Source organism: Triturus cristatus, chromosome 2_1 (genome assembly GCF_964204655.1).
Source record: "Triturus cristatus chromosome 2_1, aTriCri1.1, whole genome shotgun sequence".
NCBI classification, from domain to species: domain Eukaryota; kingdom Metazoa; phylum Chordata; class Amphibia; order Caudata; family Salamandridae; genus Triturus; species Triturus cristatus.
In genome coordinates this window covers 581,932,821-581,955,744 of record NC_140581.1, presented here as the reverse complement: position 1 = coordinate 581,955,744, position 22,924 = coordinate 581,932,821, and the positions used below count along the sequence as shown (strand labels likewise).

At 40.6% G+C, this 22,924-nt stretch overlaps 1 protein-coding gene across 2 annotated transcripts in view; it reads left to right on the top strand.

The window, feature by feature from the left end:
• ARB2A (ARB2 cotranscriptional regulator A) overlaps positions 1-22,924 on the top strand; it is a 1,780,167-nt gene that overhangs the window by 1,314,058 nt on the left and 443,185 nt on the right. For both annotated transcript variants that reach the window (XM_085632474.1, XM_085632472.1), the window contains exon 10: positions 8,557-8,673. In XM_085632474.1, the coding sequence (XP_085488600.1) occupies positions 8,557-8,673 (117 nt within the window). The remainder of the gene's footprint in view (positions 1-8,556; positions 8,674-22,924) is intronic.

The window sequence follows — 22,924 nt, the reverse complement described above, 5'->3', positions numbered from 1 at the left end:
TTATATTCATACTTATATTTCTTTATATATATACATGTATTAGATATGCCAGTACATACCAATGCTTTTTGCCAAATTTGCACAAGGGTCCGTATAGTTCAAATTGAGTCTATAAGAGATTTCAAACCATTGCAACCATAAAACAAGACAATATTGTAGAGTTATGAGCCATCATAAAGTAGCCTCCATAAGATCTGACCACACCAACAACATACACTTTGTTCTAGAATAATATATGAAGCGATCAAGAAATAAGTATATAGTAAACATGGAATTCAAAGATTTTTAATACACTAAAGCACTTTTTTTTAGATGCACACGCACTTAAGTTAACATGGACCTAAGACACCAGATTTATTAATCTCCTCTAGACATTAGGACTCAGATTGATGCATTAAAGTTATTTAGCTAATACATAATACAGCAGAGTGACATGAAGGTATATCTATGTAGAGATATAAAATTTGAGTGAGACCTTATAAACAGAGTTTCAATATAAATTATTGATTCAGTAAATGTATTTCACGAAAATGAATTGAAAAATGTGATTTCATATTTATCTAATTAGTTTGATGTCAACAAAAGAGGAAATGAAGCTCACATTTCTTCTATGTCTATGTTTTTAACTATCACGTGGTTTAAGTTTTTTTTGTTACGCACCTGTCACTTTAAATTTGCTCCTAAATGATTCTCACTGTGAGGAGCCGAAACGTTTTGGCGGCAAAGCAATAATAATATTTTGGGTCCGTATTTGGGAGGAAGCCGAATATATATATATATATATATTTTCATATTCCAGATCTGCAAAAAGATATGTTAATGCATTGGAAAAAAGCAAAGTGTATCACAGTAAATTGTTGAAGATAATTACTTGATCTCGTATCACACTCGTATGTCACAAGTTCTTGTGTTTTCAGCAAGCCGTGCTGAATATGCTTGAGGCTGCTGTAGGTCTAGATATAGAGAGTGGGTTACACGATGTAGGTGAAAGTAATAAACAAGTACATCTCTGTAGCTTCGGACCTAAACCTGTGTATAATGTGGAGTGACAGTATACTGTGCTCTCTGTTTCTTTTAGTGCTCTAATTTTAGATTTCACTTACAGACAGCTTTTCACTATCTGGTATTGAAAGACCTGTTGTGTACCATACCTAAAGCTGGCAATAGGGTTATTCCTATGCATTGTTTACCTATTGTCATCCTTTCATTTTTTTTAATGGCCGAGCGACCTTTGCTGTCGGCCGCTCTATTTTAAATATGCGCTTTTGCACACATTTCATTTTTTTTTCTTATCATATCCAAGTGACGCCTGCTCTCTTGGAGCTGTAAGTTAAAAATTAAAATAGCAGCCACGTCATGCCGAACACGTGTAAGTTTGACATCATGCTAGAATACCATAGCATCATGGCGTACATGCAGACCAAACACATGTACATGTCATCATGCTACTTTTTCATTCTTTTTTTTTTGTTTTGGCCAATGCTGTACATCGTCACAATACATGGCAAGGCCAATAGGTCACAAAGGCAAGACTTATTGGCTTTTCCAAGTCTTGTTACTGTGTTATAATAGCTGGCCTTAGTGATTTTCTACTCACAGTTCAAAAGAGGTAAATAGAAGGTGTAGAATGATTGTGCGTACCAATCATGTTAGAAACTGACTTTGGTGGTCAATTGCTTTAGTGGAGCTCATTGCTCCATATCCACAGGAAATTTTAGTTCCGCTAGTTCCTGATCAGCTGTGTTTCACAACATTAACCGGGCAGAGATGAATACTAGACCAAAAGAGCAGAGTATTAGGGCAGATAGCCTTGCATGTCATAGCTGCGACACCAGAGGCTTGCAGCTATGTTGCTGGGTCCCAGCTCGCCTGACGAGTGAGTGAGTGCAACCATGAAAATTTGATTTGCAGCTATGAACTGGAATCGTATCTGCCGAGGATGACCAAAACACAGAACAGAAGCAGGAGCCAAAGATGAAAAGAAATTTACCGCTTTGTCCTCTGCCCGACCCCACTAATGATAGTAGAACAACATAGCTTGAGTGGTGGACCACGGAAGAAGGTGGTGAGCTCGATAGCCAAAGCTGTGAGAGTGGAGATCTGGGGCCTAATGGACAGCTGAAGGGCTTGAAAAATTATGTAAAGGAAGGGGTGTCAAAGGAAACCCTCATTCTACCCTTGCTCTCCTATAATGAAGGAAAATTGCAAAAGTGGGGCCCCTTAGAGTATGCTGCAAGATTGGTAGTTGAGAGGAGACTGGTTAACATTTGGGAATACCCAACAGACCTTTAGGATCAGGTGGCTCAAAGTAGGGGGAAGTTGAAGCCAATGTGTTCTCCTGCACTTGGTTACATTGAAGCAGGCTGCTGCAACAACTACCTAAAACCCTAGATCCAGCTTGACTGAGACTACTACACAGATAATAATTCGAAACAAGCAGTTGCTAGAGGTACAGTGTTGTAAAGATGAGGTGCAGCATAGCCATGGGATCAATGCAACACAGTCAACTGGACAAATATGCTTTCCTTTAACATAAACCACAAGAAAGAGACCAGAGCGTGACTCGTGCAGAAACAAACCGCTGGCCAAAGATCAGGATTCCACACTTTAGGAAGTTCCATAAGCAGTAAAATTTACAAATGATACACTTAAACACAATATTGACACTATGAACATTGACCTCAACCTCATGCGATCCATTTTTAGGAAAATCAGAACAGAGTGGAGCCAACCAAATGTCCTCTCCTGACTATAACAGCTGAGGCTAACGCCCTCAAAACAAAGGTTGATGGGCTTTATGTCAAAAACAAACATATAAACACCCACCTAGAAGAGACTGAGAGAAGATCTGGTGGAATAATGTCTGACTAATTGGGTGCACCGGAGTAGGCTGAGGGCCCAAACACAAAACTATCCTTAGCAAACTGGATAATGATGGTACTGAAGCTGAAAGGCTGGTCTACATTTTCAACAGTAGTAAGAGCCAACAGGGATACTTGGGCCACCACTAATAGAAGCATGACACCCTTTAGAAGTGCCACACTAGGTTGTACTCAACCTGCCAAATGGAACTATGGTCCAGAATATTTGTTGTGAATTCAATCTTGTGTCGTGATATTACATGGCTGGTGCCAGTCTTTAATGGTTGATAAATAAATCAACCTTGTATGAAAATTATTTAAAAATATTGCAAATTTGCTGGTCAATAATATTAAAGATAGACACATTCAATTTGAGAGTTTAGGAACTTAGTATTAATTCCAGATAAAACATTTCTTGAGAAATTCCACTTTGCAGTTGTCCTTTATCTCACATTAGATTAACCTATCTGAGAAACCATCTATTATGTTTCCTATGAAAACATTAGGCAGTGCCAAACATTTTTCCTATATTGCTAACCCAACCAACCCTAAGCTGCACTGAGAAATTCTTAAGATCCATCGTGGATATCCAATTTTTTCAATGCGAGTTCTATATGAGAGTTTGGGAAAGAAACGGTGTAGTTTTAGGTTTTTTGAATACCAAATATTTTGTATGTCATGATCAAATTATTTGTTCCTTTATTTAACTGCTCGTAAAAAGTTTTTAAAACCATTTTTCTTAAATCCCATATATGATCAAGACGAGAAGCAATTGCTTTTTTAGCGATTCCTAGTTTCTAAGAGCAATTCAATGTAGTGGTGTTGCTTGATTGCAGATTTATATTTCTTAAAGCGTTCTGTAATGTTGGATTTTATGCTGTATTGTGATATCCCTTTTCTTTTGTGAATTGTATCTAGTTAGTTTTATGGAAAACATTCCCTATAAAATTATACATACTATCTCTACTAAATAAAAACAAGGGAGGTGTTTTTCTCAAAATAATCTGTTTATTAGAATTGTGGGGCGTTATGAATATTGCTGGGAAGTACATGGGCGAGAACTTGTAAAGGATACATTCATGCTCAGATCACTATAGTGGTAGCAGGAAGTGCCCAATATGTCCAACTTAATTTTCATATCTTTTGTCTTTTATCTCTGCAGTGCTTGCTTTAGAGCAACTTCCTGGCAGAAATGTCGAATGCAGCAAAGGCATAAACCACGTTACTCAGTGCAATAACTGTCTAACAATGTTTCTGCTAAATTAGTGCTCATACCTGTGTCATTGATTTAATTCTTTTTTTAATTTAGTGCTATAAATAATTTTCTTCATGCCTTTAAACTGGTTTCCAAAACTGTGACCAATATAAGCTTGGCCCTGCTTAATGAGAAAATACTTCTTAAACCATGATGTTGGTTAATCAGCTATGGTCATTCCAGTAGTACCTGTGCAGTTTGAGAAGGGGCACTACAATATACAGAAATCGGCTGAGCACAATGAGGTCTGCCTTTGCTCTTTGACTAAGCTCCAGATAAGCTATGTACCAGTTGTGTTTTTTATCCTTAAAATTACAAGAGTACTCTGCAACAAAATAGGGAGCAACAAAGACATTTTATATGGTGGACATGCAGGAGTCTTCTTCCTTTGTCTTCTCTTTCTGCTTTGCTGATATGTTTAGATCAATACAATTTACTGCATATTTGAAAGAGACTTGTAAGTTAAAACATATACCTTATGGTCTGCCACATTCGAACATAGAATCTCGTGTACAAATATATTTTTATATGCCTTACAATACATCAGTTATAAAAGTTATTTTTTCTTCTAGAAAAAATATTTTGCCACCAACTTCTAAAACAATGGAGTGCAGCACTCTCCTTTATATGTTGCCTTTCAGGTTATTTTCCATGAGCATGTGCTTCTTCCTGCTCAAGTGTTAATCTGCCATGACGACTCTTGTTTCTGTTAGAGGAGCTCCTCACTTCCGAAAATCGGTTGTAACTCTAGTTTTAGAGGTGGTTTCCATATATGTTCGTTCAAGAGCTTGCATTATGGTGGGTTCAGGCCAGTACATGCTAATCTCTTGGCAAACAAGCTCTAAAACATACTTTTCTGGCATGAAGAGAACTGCAAAAAAATTGGAAGACAGGACTAACATACTTAATCCATGACTCAGTTTCACGTTTTGCTTTTCTCCTTTTCCCTTGCAGAATTCAGAATGGGTCTGAGTGCAATTAAAAGTACAACACAGGACTCTCTCTTATAGAGAATCATGTTATGAAATAGCTAGAGCTCCAATATGATTGTGATTAGATATTTGCAAGTTTGTGATTATATATTGTGTAAATAGTGCCGTATTCTATTGGTTAGTACACAAAAAACCCACAGAAGAGAAGTGACCCAAACTCTATATTGACTGGTTGCTAAGCAATATATTTGAATTACAGTTTTAACCTTTTAGGTATTAAGAACAAGACAGTCTCGTCCTCAGGATAACCTTAATGGTTCTAGGATAAGACTGTCTCTTCCATGCACCCACTGCATGGAATCCCTCTGATGCTCACACCCGAGGGATTTCCTTTTTTGTTTTTGTTTTTAGCTCGGTTTGCTTGGTGGAGAGCGTCTGTTTTTTATCTGTGTAATGGCAATCAGTAACCATGGCATGCTGACGTCATTGCATAGAAAGTGAAAGTAAATGACCCGATCAGCTCATTTACTTCAACGTATTTCAGGGCTCAGGGTCATATCTCAGCCCCCCAGCCACTGACTGATTTATATGGGGAAGGTATGATTGCAAAGGAAATAATCTCCACTTTCCAATGATTTCTCTCCCCTATTGGATCCCATCTTGGGTGATTGCCACTAGAGGGCCATTCTCAGGCAGGGATTCACCGACCCAGACATTTCTGAAATCTAGACAACCTGGAGGGTCCAGGATTGTGTGCCTCCTGATGATCCCATGATGTTTTCTTATCCACAATGCACTGCAAACTTCAGACCTTGTCTACAATTGGGCATTTTTCTTGAATAGTTGGGGAATCCTAAATGGTAGGAATTTTATGAACCTCTGCCGATTCTGGAAGTTTATGTTACAGAAATGTAAGGAAATTGTGTGTTTTTCACTTAAATTTGAAGTGTGCCGGGTATTGTAGGTTAGAAAATGTCATAGTATCCATGCGAAGCACACCACTCTAGCCTCCCCTGGGTGTCTAGCTTTCAGAAATGTCTGGGTGTGGTAGGTTTCAATAGATGCCGGCTGAGCTAGGGCCCAAAATCCATAGCTATCCAAAATGCAAAAAGGGTTTGGTTTTGAGTGGAGCAATGTGATCTGTCTGTGCTGCAGTTTGAACCTTTTCCTGTCACTGGCACTAAGCCCACCTACACAAGTGAGGTTCCATTTTTATTGAAAGACTTCGGGGGAATGCTGGGTGGTAGGAAATACGCGGCTTCCCACAGATTCTAGAACTACCCCTAACAGAAATGTGAGGAAAATGTGTATTTTTAGCCAAAGTATGAGGTTTGTAAGGGCTTCTGGGTAGGACAACCTTGTATGAGTCATACTAGTAATGCCACACTGGACTCCTCCAGGTGTCTAGTTTTCAAAAATGTATAGGTTTGGTAGGTTTCCATTGATGCTGGCGGAGCTTGGGCTAAAAAACTACCGCTATACAAAATGCAAAAAGGGTTGATTTTGAATGGAAAAATGTTCTGTCCATGTTGCGTTTCGGGCCCTTTCCTGTCATGAGTGCTAGGTCCACCCACACAAGTGAGGTACCATTTTGATTCGGAGATGTTGAGTAATTGAGTGGTAGGAAATGTGGGAAATGTGTGTTTTCAACCAAAGTTTGAGGTTTGCAAATGCTTGTGAGAATCATACTAGTCATACCACCCTGGTCACCTCCGGGTGTCTAGTTTTCAGAAATGTTGGGGAATGAAAGATTTCTTTGGGTGGCAGCTGAGCTAAGGCCCAAAATCCATAACTACACATATTGTAAAATAAGAGTGGGGTTGGGTCTTGTATTGTAAGTGCTATGCCCAGCCATAAAAGTGGGGTACAATGTTTATCGAGAGATGTGTTGTAGCACAAAATAGTAGTTTATTATTACCAGTTGGATTTCTCTTCATTTGTGACTTCCCAATATAAGCCAGTATACAAAAAATAAGATATTTTGCGAAATACCCTCTGAATCACACGGCGGTATCGGTAGCCCCAAATTCGGAGGTGACAAAGAACCACTGTTCCTAAATTCAATATCTTGTGTACACTCGTAAAATACATAGGTTTCCTTCATACCTATTTTTCATTCTTCGTATTTTACAATAAGAATTGCTGTGTAATCGGTACACAATGAAAAAGATTATTGAGAGGTGCTGGTCAGTTTATTGACTCTTGATATCGCATGTTTTTTGGGGAACCTACAAACCCTATATATCGCTGTGACCAGAAGGATCTGTCAGATGCAAGGGAATATTGCTTTTGTAAATTGACAATTGTGACAAGACGTTACAGATGAAAATGTTGTCCCAAATCTGTCTTTCCTACTTATTTTTCGTATTTTTTGAGGGATGAATTCAGAATTTTGGCTACTATCCAAAAATGTAGAGTTTCCAGGATCATCCATGGGCTTTACACCTGTTTCCACGACAAGCTGCAAGTAGGTTGAAACCATAATAATTTGGAAAAATTGACTACCTCTTAGAAAAACGCAAACACTGTGGTACGTTTTTTTTATACAAATGTGCATGGTTATGAAAGCCAGTAGGGAATATGGGGATACAAGCACAGCATACCTTTTGTTGATGCATGTTTTGGGGAAAAACGTATGCTTTCATATGCAGCACTTTTTTCACAAGTCTTTGCAAAAAAATATAATTTAGCTATATGTGGGCTATTTTCTCGGTCCTCTTCAGGGAAATCCACAATCCAGAGGTAGCTTTAGAGTCTCCAGGATGTTCGAAGAAAACAGTGCAAATTTATCTTGAATACCTTATGTGGAAAAAAGTTATGAAGACGAAAGTGCTAAAATATAGGAAATAGCAAAAAAAAGGGCCTAGCATTCTGAGTGGAAAACGCTTAGAAGCCAAGGGGTTAAATGAATATTGCTTAAGTTCAGATCTTTTGTATGTTGTCTGTTTTTCAACAAATTAGTTCTATGCAACAGAAGATAGTAAATCAAACTTCACATGAAAACAATCTGCTCTTAACTTTTAATTTAAGGCACAAACCAATCAACAGAATGCAAATGTTTTTGTAACTACTAGTTATAACAGGCAGTATAGGAACAGTGTTGTTTTGGAGCTAGTGATGGAATGAATACAAGAACCTTACATACTATTAGCTGCTTTGGTCGAAAGTGTCTTGCAGAAAATAGAAATACATGCTTCGTAGAGTGATGGAAATAATATTTCAAGAGTTTCAAAGCTACTTCAAGTGGATGCTTTCATGCCTGTTCAATGATACTTTTATTCCTTGAATTGCCTAACCTTTTGCCAACTAATAGGAGTTAATGGTATTGTAGGTTAAAGCTGCCTTCAGAAGAATGTAACGCGTTGTGCTGAATTGTATGTGGTTGGACCTGTCCCTTTCAGATTCCACATAATGTTAAAAGGAATAAGAACTCTATTATTAAATTACAATATCTCTGTTATTAAATTAAAATAACCAATGGTAACTTTGAATTGTTTCTCTTCAACAGATGATACAGCGAGAGGCTGATGTCAAGAGCAAGGTCACAGCTGTGGCCCTCACAGACTCTGTTCACAACGTGTGGCATCAAGAAGCGTGTAAAGCCATTCGCGAATGGATGCGCGAGGTGAGCCAAATAAATGCTGCTGTTGCTGCTACACACTGTTACCATCTTATTGTTTTGTGTTGTTTGAGACATCTATTCTTCATCTGGGCCTTTTTTGGTCCTGCAGGGCCAGGCCACTACCTCACAATAGAGGTATGACTGACAAGAGTGCCTAGAGATTGTTGGCTTGCATGTAAGTCTATTTGCATACCCAGAACACTTTTTTAAAATGTTTTTCTTGCTTTAAGCAACTTAGAAAGGTTGGATGACAACCTGTATATAACTGGTGTATTTTACTCGTTCATGAGCCTTTTAACGTTAGCCCATGTCTCATTCCAACATCTAACAATAACATCACTTGACCTTTTTTTCTCGTTAATTTGTTTTAACATAAATTAATATTTTCGAACCTAAAGTAACTATAGCACCACTTTAATCTTAATTTTTTTCAGTCAGTTTGTGAGTGTTTTTTAATCATATTCTAAATTGGACTTACGGCCAACCCTTTGCATGCAGCCAACCATACGGCGCAACAGAGGATTACTTCAGGGCGTTGCCTGGTTCTACCCCCAACCCCTGTGTGCTGTCAATTCTGGCTGTGTACAGGTTTTGATACCTGTTCCACATACGTCTGCCCCATTGTACTGTGTTACGACAGAACCTTCCTTTGTGAAACTTTCAGGGTAGTATGTGGCGGAAGCATGCAACATGAGTACCATGCTACCGCACAGGATAAAATACGGGGTACTTCAGTAGCACCGCTATACCTGTGACTTGAATTTTCTTATAAATTTTAATTAGCTGGGGGGGGGGGCGTCCCATGAGTTCTCGCCTTCTCCATGCAAGTGTGAGGGCACCAGGGAGGAGTCAAGGTAACCCCTACCTCCTTTTGCCCATTTTCTTAGGCTGTTGAGGCTGGCCAATCAGATCACAAGGTACTGTTATTCACTCCCAGGTACCATAGTACCTCATTGGCTGAAGGGAGAAAAGGCTCCCCCGGCCAATGGGATTTGAGTATTTTTGTATGTTAGGTACCACAAGAATCCTGCGGTATATAATGGTCCAGATATCACTACGTTTTCTAGCAGATTAACCTCTTCATGACCACCCCAAACATCTCTTTAAATGCACATTTCTCGAAAACTATTTAATGGAATTACCCCAAATAACAAAAAGTATGCTTTCTGAGTAAAATTCTAACTTTGTGTCACATATGCTTCAACTCTCTTCAGCTGTTTTTTTCAGTATTGGAAAGAAATGTTTCCTATGGGAATTTGATGATTTAGGTCCACCCTTTTTTTGCCCCTGCTTGACTAACCACCTTGAAACTTTGGGAGAAGGAGCCAAAGTGAGTGATTTTTTTTTTTAAGTTTCATACAAACTCGTTGAGCTGTACCAAAGTTATTTAGAAATAAAATGCCTTTACTAGCAAAAGCCAGACCTAACTATAACCACACTGGGTATATATATACTAGGTGGGTAGTTGAAACTTTTCATAGTAAGAGTGTTTTTAGTTTTGCTAATAAATCTGCCGCCGTTTGATGAATCTTCACAAAACTGTCCACAAAACAAAGTTCATCCACCTCAGCACCTTCCCAGAAAGTCTCTGTGTGATATGTCAAGCAGAGGGCGAGAAAAACGGTGGGGAAAAACACAATTTCCTACAACTTCCATAGAAAATTTCAGACGGCGCTACAACTAAAACAGCTGAAGTAAATTACACAAAATTTGACAGAAAGATATATTTCTATGAAGAAAATCTGCTTTTTGTGATTTTGTATAAATTCTTTCAGTTGTTTTTGAGAAATGAAGGCTTAAAATGTATAAGTATTTTGGAGTAAGCACTCTGGCTGGCCGCAACATGATCAGAAATATTGAGGGTGCCATTGCAGGATACGGGGACTCAGTCCTCGTGTCCTGAGAATTTGTACAAAATACAATATAGAGGGTCGGGTTAGTGGTACCCTGACCCCTTGGCCATTTTGGGGGGTCTAGAGGGACCCTTCAAAGCGCAAAAGTTTAATATAAAGTTTTGAAGATGTTACCACAATCCTGAGGAGGCCGAAGGGACTCGGAAAATTAATTAACAAAAAAGAATGTGGGATGGGCATCCACAAGGTGGTTGGCTGCCCACAGAGAGTTGAGCGCAGGGCAGGGGTTGGTTGCCAGCAGAGGTTGGTCGCCAGCAGGGATTGGTCACCAGCAGGGGTTGGTTGCCTGCAGTTGACCAGTCATTGGTCAGGCCCTGTGCCCAACCACACACTTCGTACGATGAAAGGCTGTGCGTGGTTGGGTATGATAATATGATCTTACTTTACGTTATTAAAAAAACTCCTAAAATTTCTCTGAACAAATCAAAGGTTAAAGTGATGTTATATTTGAGTAAGGTAATAATATATTTTACATTAAATTAAAAAAAAACTTTTGAAATTTAGAGAAACAAACAAAGGTTAAAGTTCCAATATAGTTAGGTGAAAATATCACTTAAAATGTAACATTTTAAACTAGAAAAAAACACAGAAATTTACCAGTCATACTTAAATAAGCTAATTAGAACTTGTACCCCTACCATGCCCTGCTTATGACCTCACATATTGTGTCAGTCATAACATGTCCAATGTCATCATTGATGACATTAGTGATAATATTTCAAATGACATCATTAATGACAACACTGGGCATGGTGTGGGCACACGTTCTAGTTAGCTCAGTATACTTTAACTGGAAAATGTTATGTTATTTTTGAGTTACAAATGTTATGTTTTGAATGATATTTGCACCTAATTGTAACATTATTAACCTTAATTATTTTCATTGAAAATAAGTGTGTGTGTGTGTGTATTTTTTCACTGAAAAAAAGGAAGAGTTACAGAGACGTTATAGTTGGGAAATAGAATTTAAAAAATCCTAGGAAATTCACTGGAAAAAACCAAAGGTTCCATGGACGTTATAGTTGAGCTTAGATTTCACTCGTACAAACCCAGTGAAATTCAGCATTTATAAGCTTACTATAACTTACACACCTGCAATGCACTGCTTATGACCTCACATATTCACTCATGACATGGTCAGTGACATCATTCACGACATCACTAATGACATCATCAAGTGAGTCTAAGTGTTTTCAAGAGTTTATGGGTGTTAAACATAAACTAAGCTACTACAAAAGTTAAATTAGTATACTAGATGCACTATTACTGAGTGATACTATTTCCAACACTTATTATGTGAGTGGCTGTGTGACTCTAGACTCCATGTATTCTTGTGTGTATGGGTGTGTAAGTGGCTGTATTGGTGAGTGAGTGAAGGTGTGAGTGACTATAGGTAGGTAAGTTGGTGTGTAGTGACTATGTGGGTGAGTGAGCTGGTGTCTGAATGGCTGTATGAGTGATTGGGTGTGTAAGTGACTGTATGGGTGAGTGAATGGCTGTTCGAGCAGGTGTATGGTTACGTGAGTTGGTGTGTGAATGGCTGTTTGGGTGAGTGAGCTGATGAGTGAGTGCTTGTATGGATGTGTGAATGGATATGTAAGGTATTGTGTGGGTGTGTGAGCGAGTGTGTGAGTGCTTGTATGGATGAATGAGGGGCTGTGTTGAGAGAGTGTATGGGTGAGTGATTGGCTGTGTGACTGACTGTAGGCAAATAAGTGTGTGTGTGAGGAGATGTATGGGTGAGTGTATGGCTATGTGCCTGACTGTATGGGTGAGTGAATAGTTGTGTGAGTAGCTGCACAAATGAGTGGGTGTATGAGTGGCTCTATGGAGAGTGAATGGGTGTGTGGGTACTATATGGGTCTGTGAATGGGTATGAGAGTGGTTGTGTGAGTAGGCGTAAGAGAGGTTGTATGGGGGTGTGAGTGGTTCTGTGGATGATGTCATCAATGATGTCACTGACCATGTCATGAGTGATGTAATATGTGAGGTCACAAGCAGTGCATTGGGGGGGTGCAAGTTATAGTTTGCTCAGGTAACTATAACTGCTTCATTTCACTGGTTTTGTACGAGTTAAATCTGAGCCTAACTATAACGTCCCTGTAACCTTTGGTTTTTTTTCAGTGAAATTCTACGTTTTTTTTCATTCTATTTACTAACTATAACTTCCCTGTAATCTTTGTATTTTTCAGTGAATTTCTATGTTTTTTCAAAATCTATTTCATAACTGTAACATCCCTGTAACCATTGGTTTTTTAAGTGTATTTCTATGGTTTTTAGGTCGAGGACCGTCCGGTCTGCCGAAGGCAGAACCGGAAGTCGGAGATTTAATGTTTCTGAGAGTGGCTCCTTAGCCCGCCTCTCTTTTTGCCTCTCCTCCATTAGCCGGCTTCCTAAACGGAGGCCAGCCATTGGAGGAGAGAGCCGTCCCTCCAAATAGGCTCCGTCTTTTTCAGATTCGGGGGCGTGTTCCTTGCTGTTCTTTCCACTTTTTAGCCACGCCCTTTTAGAACAGCAGGAACACGCCCCCGAATCCGAAAAAATTTCGAAGCTTCCATCCGCCATTTTTTTGCTGTCGTCTGGCCGTGAGGATCCATCCGTCCGGCACCGTGTTGTTGTGCAGGTGGCGGCGCTGCCCTTCGACGAGCAGGGATCCGCACCGTGCTTTGGATGCCTTTTCCCCTTGTTAGACTCTCTCTGTAGGTGGGGCCCCTTACAGCTAGTAATCTCACCCGGCCTTGTTTAGCATTCACGCGAAGCTCCGAGGGCGATGCGGGTGGCGCCGGGCTCGGGAATCCTTAAGTCTTGACCAGCAGTTCATCTCATATGGCACTTATTTCCGTTATACTCCCATCGGTTTCGAACTTTAAATGATCAGAGGGCGGGCGGCATTATCTGTGTACTCAGCTGGCATTAATCATAGCTTGTGGTGTTGGTGCTAGCAGTATTACATTGTTTACAGATAGCGCTCCATTCCACATCCTGCATTTCCAAGTGCTGTAAACATCAGCTGTTCTTGTTTTCTGATGTAACTTGCATACCTTGTTAGGATAGAAGGCTGAGTCGGCTTTGGTAGGATTTAAGTCTTGACCAACAGTTCATCTCATATGGCACTTATTTCCGTTTTACTCCCATCGGTTTCGAGCTTTAAATGATCAGAGGGCGGGCGGCATTATCTGTGTACTCAGCTGGCATTAATCATAGCTTGTGGTGTTGGTGCTAGCAGTATTACATTGTTTAGAGATAGCGCTCCATTCCACATCCTGCGTTTCCAAGTGCTGTAAACATCAGCTGTTGTTGTTTTCCGATGTAACTTGCATACCTTGTTAGGATAGAAGGCTGAGTCGGCTTTGGTAGGATTTAAGTCTTGACCAGCAGTTCATCTCATATGGCACTTATTTCCGTTTTACTCCCATCGGTTTAGCACTAGTGTTCTTAACTTACACGCTTATCATGGTGCTGGAAAGTGAACGAATCTCTTCCAGACTAGTGCACATGTTAAGTGCCTGTGTCAGTCTAGTGCCATGGAACTCTCAGGGAGGACACGTTTCTGAACGCGTAGCCTCCTTCATCTACGTTACTTTACAGTACTTTGTGCTCCAGTGGAAGAGAGGGCGCTGGACGCTGGTTCAGCATTGTTTCTAGGCGCTTTGGCAGTATGTCAGAACACCGAGGCTAATAATATAGACATGTATTGACCCCCACGAGATCGACGACTATTATATGGTTCGGATCACCATACTTGTGGAGTGAAGATTCACTATTTTACCTCTCCGGTGAGGGAGTGGCCGCCTGGCCATTGGAAGGATGACGTGCGTTAGCCTCTGCTCCCCAGAGAGTCTCTGTACCCCCAGCCAGCCTCTGTAGATGCAGTACCCAGCCAGTCAGTACGTCCCTGCACCCTCAGCCAATCTCAGCGCTACCAGTCTCTGTACCCAGCCAGTCTCTGTACCCTGCCAATCTTTGTATTCGAACCAGTCACCGCATTCCCGGCCAATTCTCGTAGCCACAGCACCCCCTGCGATTCTCCAGCACAAATATAATGAAGTCCATGTTCTCCACTTTAGAACACAATTAAAAAGTAAATGTAAGTACTGTAACACTTATTTGTATTCGTGAATGAGCTCAGAGCAAATGCACTTCCAACTACTTCTCTCTCTAAAAAGATCACTACCTCACTCTCTCACTCCCTCACTCTCTATATCACAACTTCACTCTCTCTCTAACTCACTACATCACTCACTCTCTATCTCTCTACCTCACTCTTTCTATCTCACTAACTCACTTTCACTGTCTCTTTCACTACCTCTCTCTATCTCACTACATCACAACACCACTCTGCTTACATCTCACTACCTCACAACATCCCTCTCCCTCACTACATCACTGTTTCACTACCTAACTCTCACTACATATCTCTCTCTACCTCACTACTCCACTCTATCTCACTACCTCACTATCTCACAACTTCTCTCTCTCAAAACATCACTACCTCACTCTCTAGCTCACACCCTCACAACTTCACTCTCTCACTCACTACCTCAATCACTCTCTATCTCACTACCTCACTCTTTCTATCTCACTAACTTACTTTCACTCTCTCTTTCACTACCTCTCTCTCTATCTCACTACATCACAACATCACTCTATGCTTATATATCACTACCTCACAACATCCCTCTCCCTCACTACCTCACTCTCTCTATCTCACTACCTCACTCTCTATCTACCTCACTCTCTCTCACTACCTCACTCTCTATTTCAATACCTAACTCTCTCTCTCTATCTCACTACCTCACTCTCTCTCTGCTAATGCAATAGGTATCACATATGCAAAAAAAAGCTAATGCCAATAGAAATGACAATGCCATTTATTTAGGGATACAAAAATGATAAAAAAATAATGAGCAATAGCTCTACCTATAATATTGCCGAGACCATTGCATTGTAAATGCTTGTTTAACTAGTAATCGCATTTGGAGAGTGGCGGAGAAAGAGGCTTGGGGCCTCCGACCAGCTCTCAAGAATCCTTCGGTGTCGAACTTACTGGAGGTATCGGGAGGTCATCTTGGCTCCCAAGGACCCTCAGCATCGAAGAGGACTTCATGCCCCAACCAGTAGCACACCAGGTGGCGCGTTTGCAGAGTGGTGGAGAAAGGGTGTGTGGCCTCTGAAGCCCTCTCAGCAATCCCACTGTGTGTGACTTACTGGACATAACAGGAGGGGCTGTTTGCCCCCAAGGACCCTCAGTAGCCAAGGGGACTTCAACTCCAACCAGTAGTGTGCCAGGAGGTGCGTTTGCAGAGTTTTGGTGAAAGCGAGCAGGCCTCCAGCGACTTGCCAGGCCGCACTTTTCTTTTGTTAATTAGGAAAGGGGGCGACACTGCCCCCATTCCCTGGGCCCATTTCGGCCCCGGGGACCCCATCCCCCGGGCCAAGCCTTTTTGAAATGCGGCGGAGGCCGTGCGACCCTCCCTTCCTGGGCCGGTTTTAGCCCTGGGGACCCCAGGGTCCGGCCATTTACAGATGGGGAGGGGAGATGCAAGACTCCCTCCCTCCCTTCTCAGGCCCAATTTGCTCTTGGGACCCCATCTCTGGGGTCTGTCCATTTGTTGTGGATGCCGGCATTTTTAATGCTCTTGCATGCTGGAAGCAGAGCATTTGCTATGGCTTGGCGGGAGCAGTAAAGCTCCCGCCAAGCCGTAGCAAACAGCTATGTCTCAGAGGTGGGCACCCCAGGACATGGTAGGAGCCGGCCCTATGGGTTTGCGGTCCCCAGGGTTATGTATGGCTCCAGGAGGAGGGCAGCACGTGCCCCCTCCATTGCACTATAGTCCCGGGGAGGTGTTGGTCGCAGGGGATGCTTGGGGCCATGCGGCACCCCAACTTTAATTGTAAACATTTGCCCCAGTGAGATGACGAGCCCCTCCTACATATTTTATGCATGCCCATGGGACCTGGCGCACCCAGGGGATCAAGATTTCAGAAGCGAGGGAGACTGCGATTCTGGGTATTTTTTTGGCGCCTTCCGCAGATGCAGTGTGACTCGCCACAATTTTTCCAAAATTAATATATAATGTATATGATTTGTGTGAGCACATATGCACTTTCTGCAGGGAATATAAAAACGTTACATAGATTAATTGCTCATACTTTCCTGTGGTTGATTTTGGTCTGACTATTTGTGCATGTAATGCCACTTGGCATGGACATTGTAATATTGTCAGCACTGTCTTTCGTGTGAGGACATGTTGATATGTTGAGAAATATTGTGGTAGCCACTTGGCATGAGACATTCTAATCATGCAAATGTAAGAATTATGTAGTTAGGCAGTACAATTTGCACAAATTAAACAATAATCATTTAATGTGAAACAATTCCATAAATGAAATCGGCCAAACTGTATAACTACACATAATATGTTTACTATGTCTATGGTGATTTTTTTTTTTTAACGGTGATTGAGCACTTTTACCACTTGTGTTTGGCTGTGTCGAAGACCGTTTAGAAACGCCCAGGCAATTATATTCTTGATAAGGCACAACCATAGTGCGAGTTTTCTGTATTGCTGAAATCACAATACAGTATTTTTGGATATAAAGAGCAGGTCCTGCTGCCTGCTACTCGACACCGACCCCGTTTGGTGGAAGTGATAGGAGGAAACTGCAGGATGGCAGTGTGCATGTGTGTGTATATATATTATATACATATATATGTGTGTGTATATATGCATATATATATATATATATATATATATATATATATATATATTCACACAAAAAACAAAGGTTACAGTGATGTTATAGTTAGGGTCAGATTTTACTCATACAAAACCAGAGAAGTTCAGCCGTTATAGTTACCTGAGTTAGCTATAACTCACGCCCTCGCAATGCACTACTTACGACCTCACATCTTACACCACTCATGACATGGTCAGTGACATCACAGCAATCCCACTTTGTGGGGCTTACTGAAGGTAACAGGTGGGCTAGTTGTCCCCTAAGGACCCGCAGAAGCGAAGGGGACTTCTTCCCCCAAGCAAGAGCGCGCCAGGAGGTGCATTTGTAGAGTAGGAGAGAAAGGGGGCCGGCTTTTGAATTCTTTTTTCTTGTAAGGAAGGGGGACTTCGTGGCCCCCCCTTCCCTTGACCCTTTTGGGCCCCAGGGACCCCATCCCCCGGGGCCTGGCCCATTTTTTTAAAATTTCAATAAAATAAAAGGGTAGGGGGCGCGCGACACTTCTCCCGAGGCCGATTCCCCAGGGATCCCATCCTTTATTCATTTATAATGCAAAAAGGGAAGGGGGTCCTGCAGCCCCCCTTCCCAGATTAAGCAGTGAAAGCCTCTTACAGGACCTATATTACTTTTGCAAAGACCTAAACAGGTTCTCTCCTGCCAACACAAATCTATGGTTAAAGACACATAGAATACAAAATTATTTTTACAATCATTTTATTTTTTCCACTTTTTAGTTTTATGAAATAATCTGCATTAATAACATCAAGTACTCTATATACAATGAACATATATTACCTATAAATCATCAATAACAAATGTCTTATTCAAAACATGTAAATACCCCCACAAATTTAAATACACACAAAGAAAGAAAATATCTCATCATACTCACTCCTACAACCATACATCAGTCATCCTCATACTGTTAAAATAGCAAAAAACATTCAAAAATTGTATAAGGTCAAATGAAATCAGGTGGAGAAAAAACAAGCACTTTAATGATTGTTTCTGATGATAATGAGTGTCCTGGGACCTCTCCTCTATCGTGATGGTAGTATTTAGGGTCTTGGCCTACGCGCGTTTCGGTGGGAAACCACCTTCCTCAGGACCAACAATAAGAGGGAATAAGCCCTTAAAAATAAGGGGGGGCATCTGTAGAGAATAAATACAAATTTTCAATTTTATGGCAGGAAATACATCTTTAATAATACATTCGACTTCATGTCTCCCAGAAGATCACCAGTGCACATTAGTCATGTCACCAAGAGGATGTTACAAACCCTAAGTGTTGAGAAAAGTGAAACAAATGTGTCTTGAGTATAGAGAATTGAAGAAAAACCCTGCAACCGTGTACAAAGATGGAATGAAGTCATAGCAGGTCTGAGAGAAGATAAAAAGTTGGTATGCTATAGGTGCCTAAACACGGCTACCTGAAATGGATCTGGCCAATTATTTCAGCTGGGCACGCTGGTCATTTCGATAATGTCAGAAACACTTGTATTTATCCGGTTTCTACTGTGGGCAATCTATTTCTAAACGTTAAAGCAAATATGTTAGTTTAAAATCTCTAATGGGGGTTCTCAAATGTATTTTAGGCTAATGGTCACAATAGCAGTCTTACCCTGTTATTTTTGTATGGGTAAAGGCATGTACTAGTCAATTACCAATAATTGAGAACATCAGCCTCTATCAAATCCCAATGGGATGAAATGATGGACTGTGTCTTGAGTGATTCGATATCACAATAGCTAAGCAAAAGGAAGAAAAAACATCTAGTGAGTTCATCAGTGTTACAATCAGAAAATAAACAAAACAGAAATATTTTTAAAAAAAGAATAATATTGTGAACCTACATTGCCGCTCAATAAATGAGGTAATGCTGATATGATATTATAATAGACAACTATAGGAAAGCGTTTAAAACAAACCTATTTAGGTATCAGTCGTCATCAAAGATGTCTAAGGGAGCGGCCTAGCCACACTGGTAGTCTGCGAGGCTGAACTTATTACAACAGAGTGAATTTAATTAGCAAACAGAATATAAGTCTGATGGATACATGTTTAGTAAATACAATGGTGACACGCAATCAAACTGCATAGTTAGAAGCAGTAGTTATAGAGTTTTGTGGCAGTCACCTTTTTTTTCCCCCCTTACACAAACAAACGACCAAACGCAAATGGTCGAAAAGCAAATGCGACACTAAAAAGAGGATGGTCTAGGGGCAGTGACATGATCCCTGTGTTATATACAAAACCATTGCATAGACTGTGCGGCCAGGAAAGTGTTAAAAAATTAGAAAAGACGATGTCCCCATAAATAAATGCAGTTGCTAGTTCGTTCAGTGGGTGGAATACTAGGTCCTTGCGAAAACTATTAAGTAAACGTAAAGCAAGATTTAATAACCGTCTTCTCTCAACGGGTAGTTACCAGGCTGATTGTAGCAGTATGCCGATAAAATACACGCATCATTATTAAAGCCACAGAGGTTGCAACAATGTGGATTATTGAGATGCTAGAGGCAATGATTGTGTGCGCAAATCAAACGTTAGCTTAACCCAAAAGTTATCAATACCAGCTTCTATGTACAATGCTTACTCTAATGAGAATTCCACACAGAGGGTGGCTGCATCTGATCTTACCTGACTCGAGCAGTCTGTCAACAAGGTACACGCAACGCAGTCGGAAACCTCAACAAGAGTTGTGACGAAGCGTGCTGCCAATGATTTTTAAATCTAAAGGTGTATGATGATTGGCTAGCATGGACTAAGTAAAGAAACGTGGTGGTTGGCTGGCAAAAACTCACGAGAATTCACGAAAGGACGTGTCTTTAAACACTACGATCCATTAGAAATAAATGAAAACGCGGGTGCCATATTTGAATGTAGAATGCTCCCTAAGCATTTGATGATAATAAGCAATAGATCTATAAGCGTATCTCCCTTCTCAGGCCCAATTTGCTCTCGGGACCCCATCTCTGGGGTCTGTCCATTTGTTGTGGATGCCGGCATTTTTAATGCTCTTGCATGCTGGAAGCAGAGCATTTGCTATGGCTTGGCGGGAGCAGTAAAGCTCCCGCCAAGCCGTAGCAAACAAACAACAAATCTCTGTTGTAATATTTAGCGCGTTTCATGGATTGTCTCACTAGTCGTCTGGGATATCCTCTGAGAAGTAATCTCTTTTGCAGTTCTTCTGCATGACAAATGAACTCTCTTATGCTGGTACAGTTACGCCTGATTCTCAAAAATTCCCCAAAGGGGATAGAGTCCTTTTGGCAACTTGGATGGAAGCTATTATGCTTTAAGATGGTATTTTTAGCAGTAGGTTTTCTGAAAAGACTTACTTCAATTTTGCCATTGCCGTTTTTGATCCAAATATCTAGGAACTCCACTTTGTCTATTGAGTATTTGGCAGTAAACTTGAGATTATTATCACTGAGGTTGAGCCAATCAATAAATTGTAGCAGATCTTGTTCATCCCCTGTCCAGATGAAAAAAATATCATCTATAAATCTATGCCATACCTGTATATTTTCATAGAAAGGGGCCATTTCGTTAAAAATATGTTTTAATTCGAATTCGCCCATATATATGTTTGCTACACTAGGAGCACATGAAGCGCCCATACTGGTGCCTTTGATCTGATGAAAGAGATCATCTCTAAATTCAAAATAGTTGTTATGTAGTACAATATCAAGGCACTCAAGAATGAATTCATTCGGTCTGTCACCAGGAGTTCTAGCGAGTAGCGCTGCCACTGCTTCTATTGCTTGGTCCTGGGGGATGTTCGTATATAATGATTCTATATCCAGAGTGACCAGGTATTGTGTCTTGTTGTTAAAGGGTAGATGTTCTACAGTCGCTATCATGTGTCTAGTGTCTTTAATGTAGGAGGCATAAAGTTTGGTTAATGGGCAGAGGAAAGAGTCTACATATTGTGAGAGTGATTCGGTACAGGAGTTGATAGATGCAACAATTGGTCTCATAGGTGGATCCGTGGCATTTTTATGTGTTTTTGGAACTCCATATAAGGCAGGAACAACTGTATGTTTTTTTGTGAGGAAGTCTAGCTCCTTTTGACAGATATAGCCATCGTTGAATGCCTTGGCTGTGCTATTGTTAATGAGTGTTTTTAAGTCTAACAAAGCTGATCTATGCATTCTGCGATAGTGTTCAGGTATCGACAGCATGGATTTCATTTTCTCTGTATAAGTATCACTGTCCATAATGACTATCCCTCCTGCTTTGTCGCAGGGTTTGATTGTAATAGAGGAATTATTTTGCAAATCATTAAGGGCAGTCTTCTCAGAGAAAGTCAAATTGGAGTTAGTATAAGGAACATGTTTGGTAATTCTTTCGATTTCCTTTAAAACTGATTTCTCAAAAATTGCCACTTCTGGCCCTACCATATCTAAAGATGGAGTAAATTTAGAGGGCGGCTTACAACCAGAGTGGTTGATCTCCTGTTCTGATGGGTCAGTATTAGACATGTATATTTTCAACCTTATTTTACGAAAGAAAGAAAAGAGATCCTTATGAAGTTTGAAGATATCAGGCTGTGTGCTAGGCACAAATGATAGCCCTTTACTCAAGATGTTTATTTCTTCTGTGGAGAGCAGATGGCTAGACAAGTTAAAGATGGGAATATTTTCATGTTTAAGATCCTTTTTATCTAGGATTTCCAATACTGATGGTTGCGTGTCCTCATGTACTGTTGTGGATGTACTGGCTCTGTTTGAGGGTAATGGTTCCTTTCTTGTCTCTGAAATCTTGCTCGTCCTCTGCCCCTCCCTCCCCGTAAAAAAGGGGATTGTCCCTGTGGGTATTGGTTATGGGATTGACCTGTGTACTGTCTGTGATTATATGAGGCGCCCTCGCTAGTATTAGGGCCTTCATATTCTGAGTCTTATGAGTTAGTGTCAGAGAAAGTCACAATTTTTTGTCTTCTGTTGTTCTGTGGGTTGTATGTCCCATAGTCAGAGTGGTCTCCCTGATAGAACGAACCTTGCAGGTAGGGGTAAACTTTTTCTTGAGTAAACCAGCGGAGATCTTTCTTCAACTTATCTGTTTTTTTCTTAATAAGATATTCCTCAAATTCCAAAAGTTCTTGGTTGATACTATGTAGTTTGTCTTTAGCTTCTTCTACACTGGTATTCTTTTTGAGTCTTTCTTCTAGATCCAAGATTTCTTGATTAAGAATCTGGACCATTTCCTTCACTGTCTCAATGATGAGGATCATCCAGTCCCTGGAGCAGCGGTTCGCGATGTGCGACCAACGCTCCAGGAACTGGCGTACCTCAACAAATAAGGCCGGAATGTTTCTCACCCTCAGACCCGATGGAATAGCTCCAGCTTTCAAGTACTCCAACATGAAGTGAGCATGAATTTCCATTCTCTTTGCTTTTTTTCTAAGATTCTGTAATTTCATCCATTCACTATTATCACCAATTGTGTTCCTAGTATCTCCATTAGTGCCAGATATTTGCCCAATGAGAGTTGAAAACAATTCGTCCGAAAACCCAAAGGTTTTGAAGCCGTCCATGTTGATACTAAATTGATTACACGTAAGCCTTAATCAAAAAACAAAAAGTAAAAAGAAGAAGAAG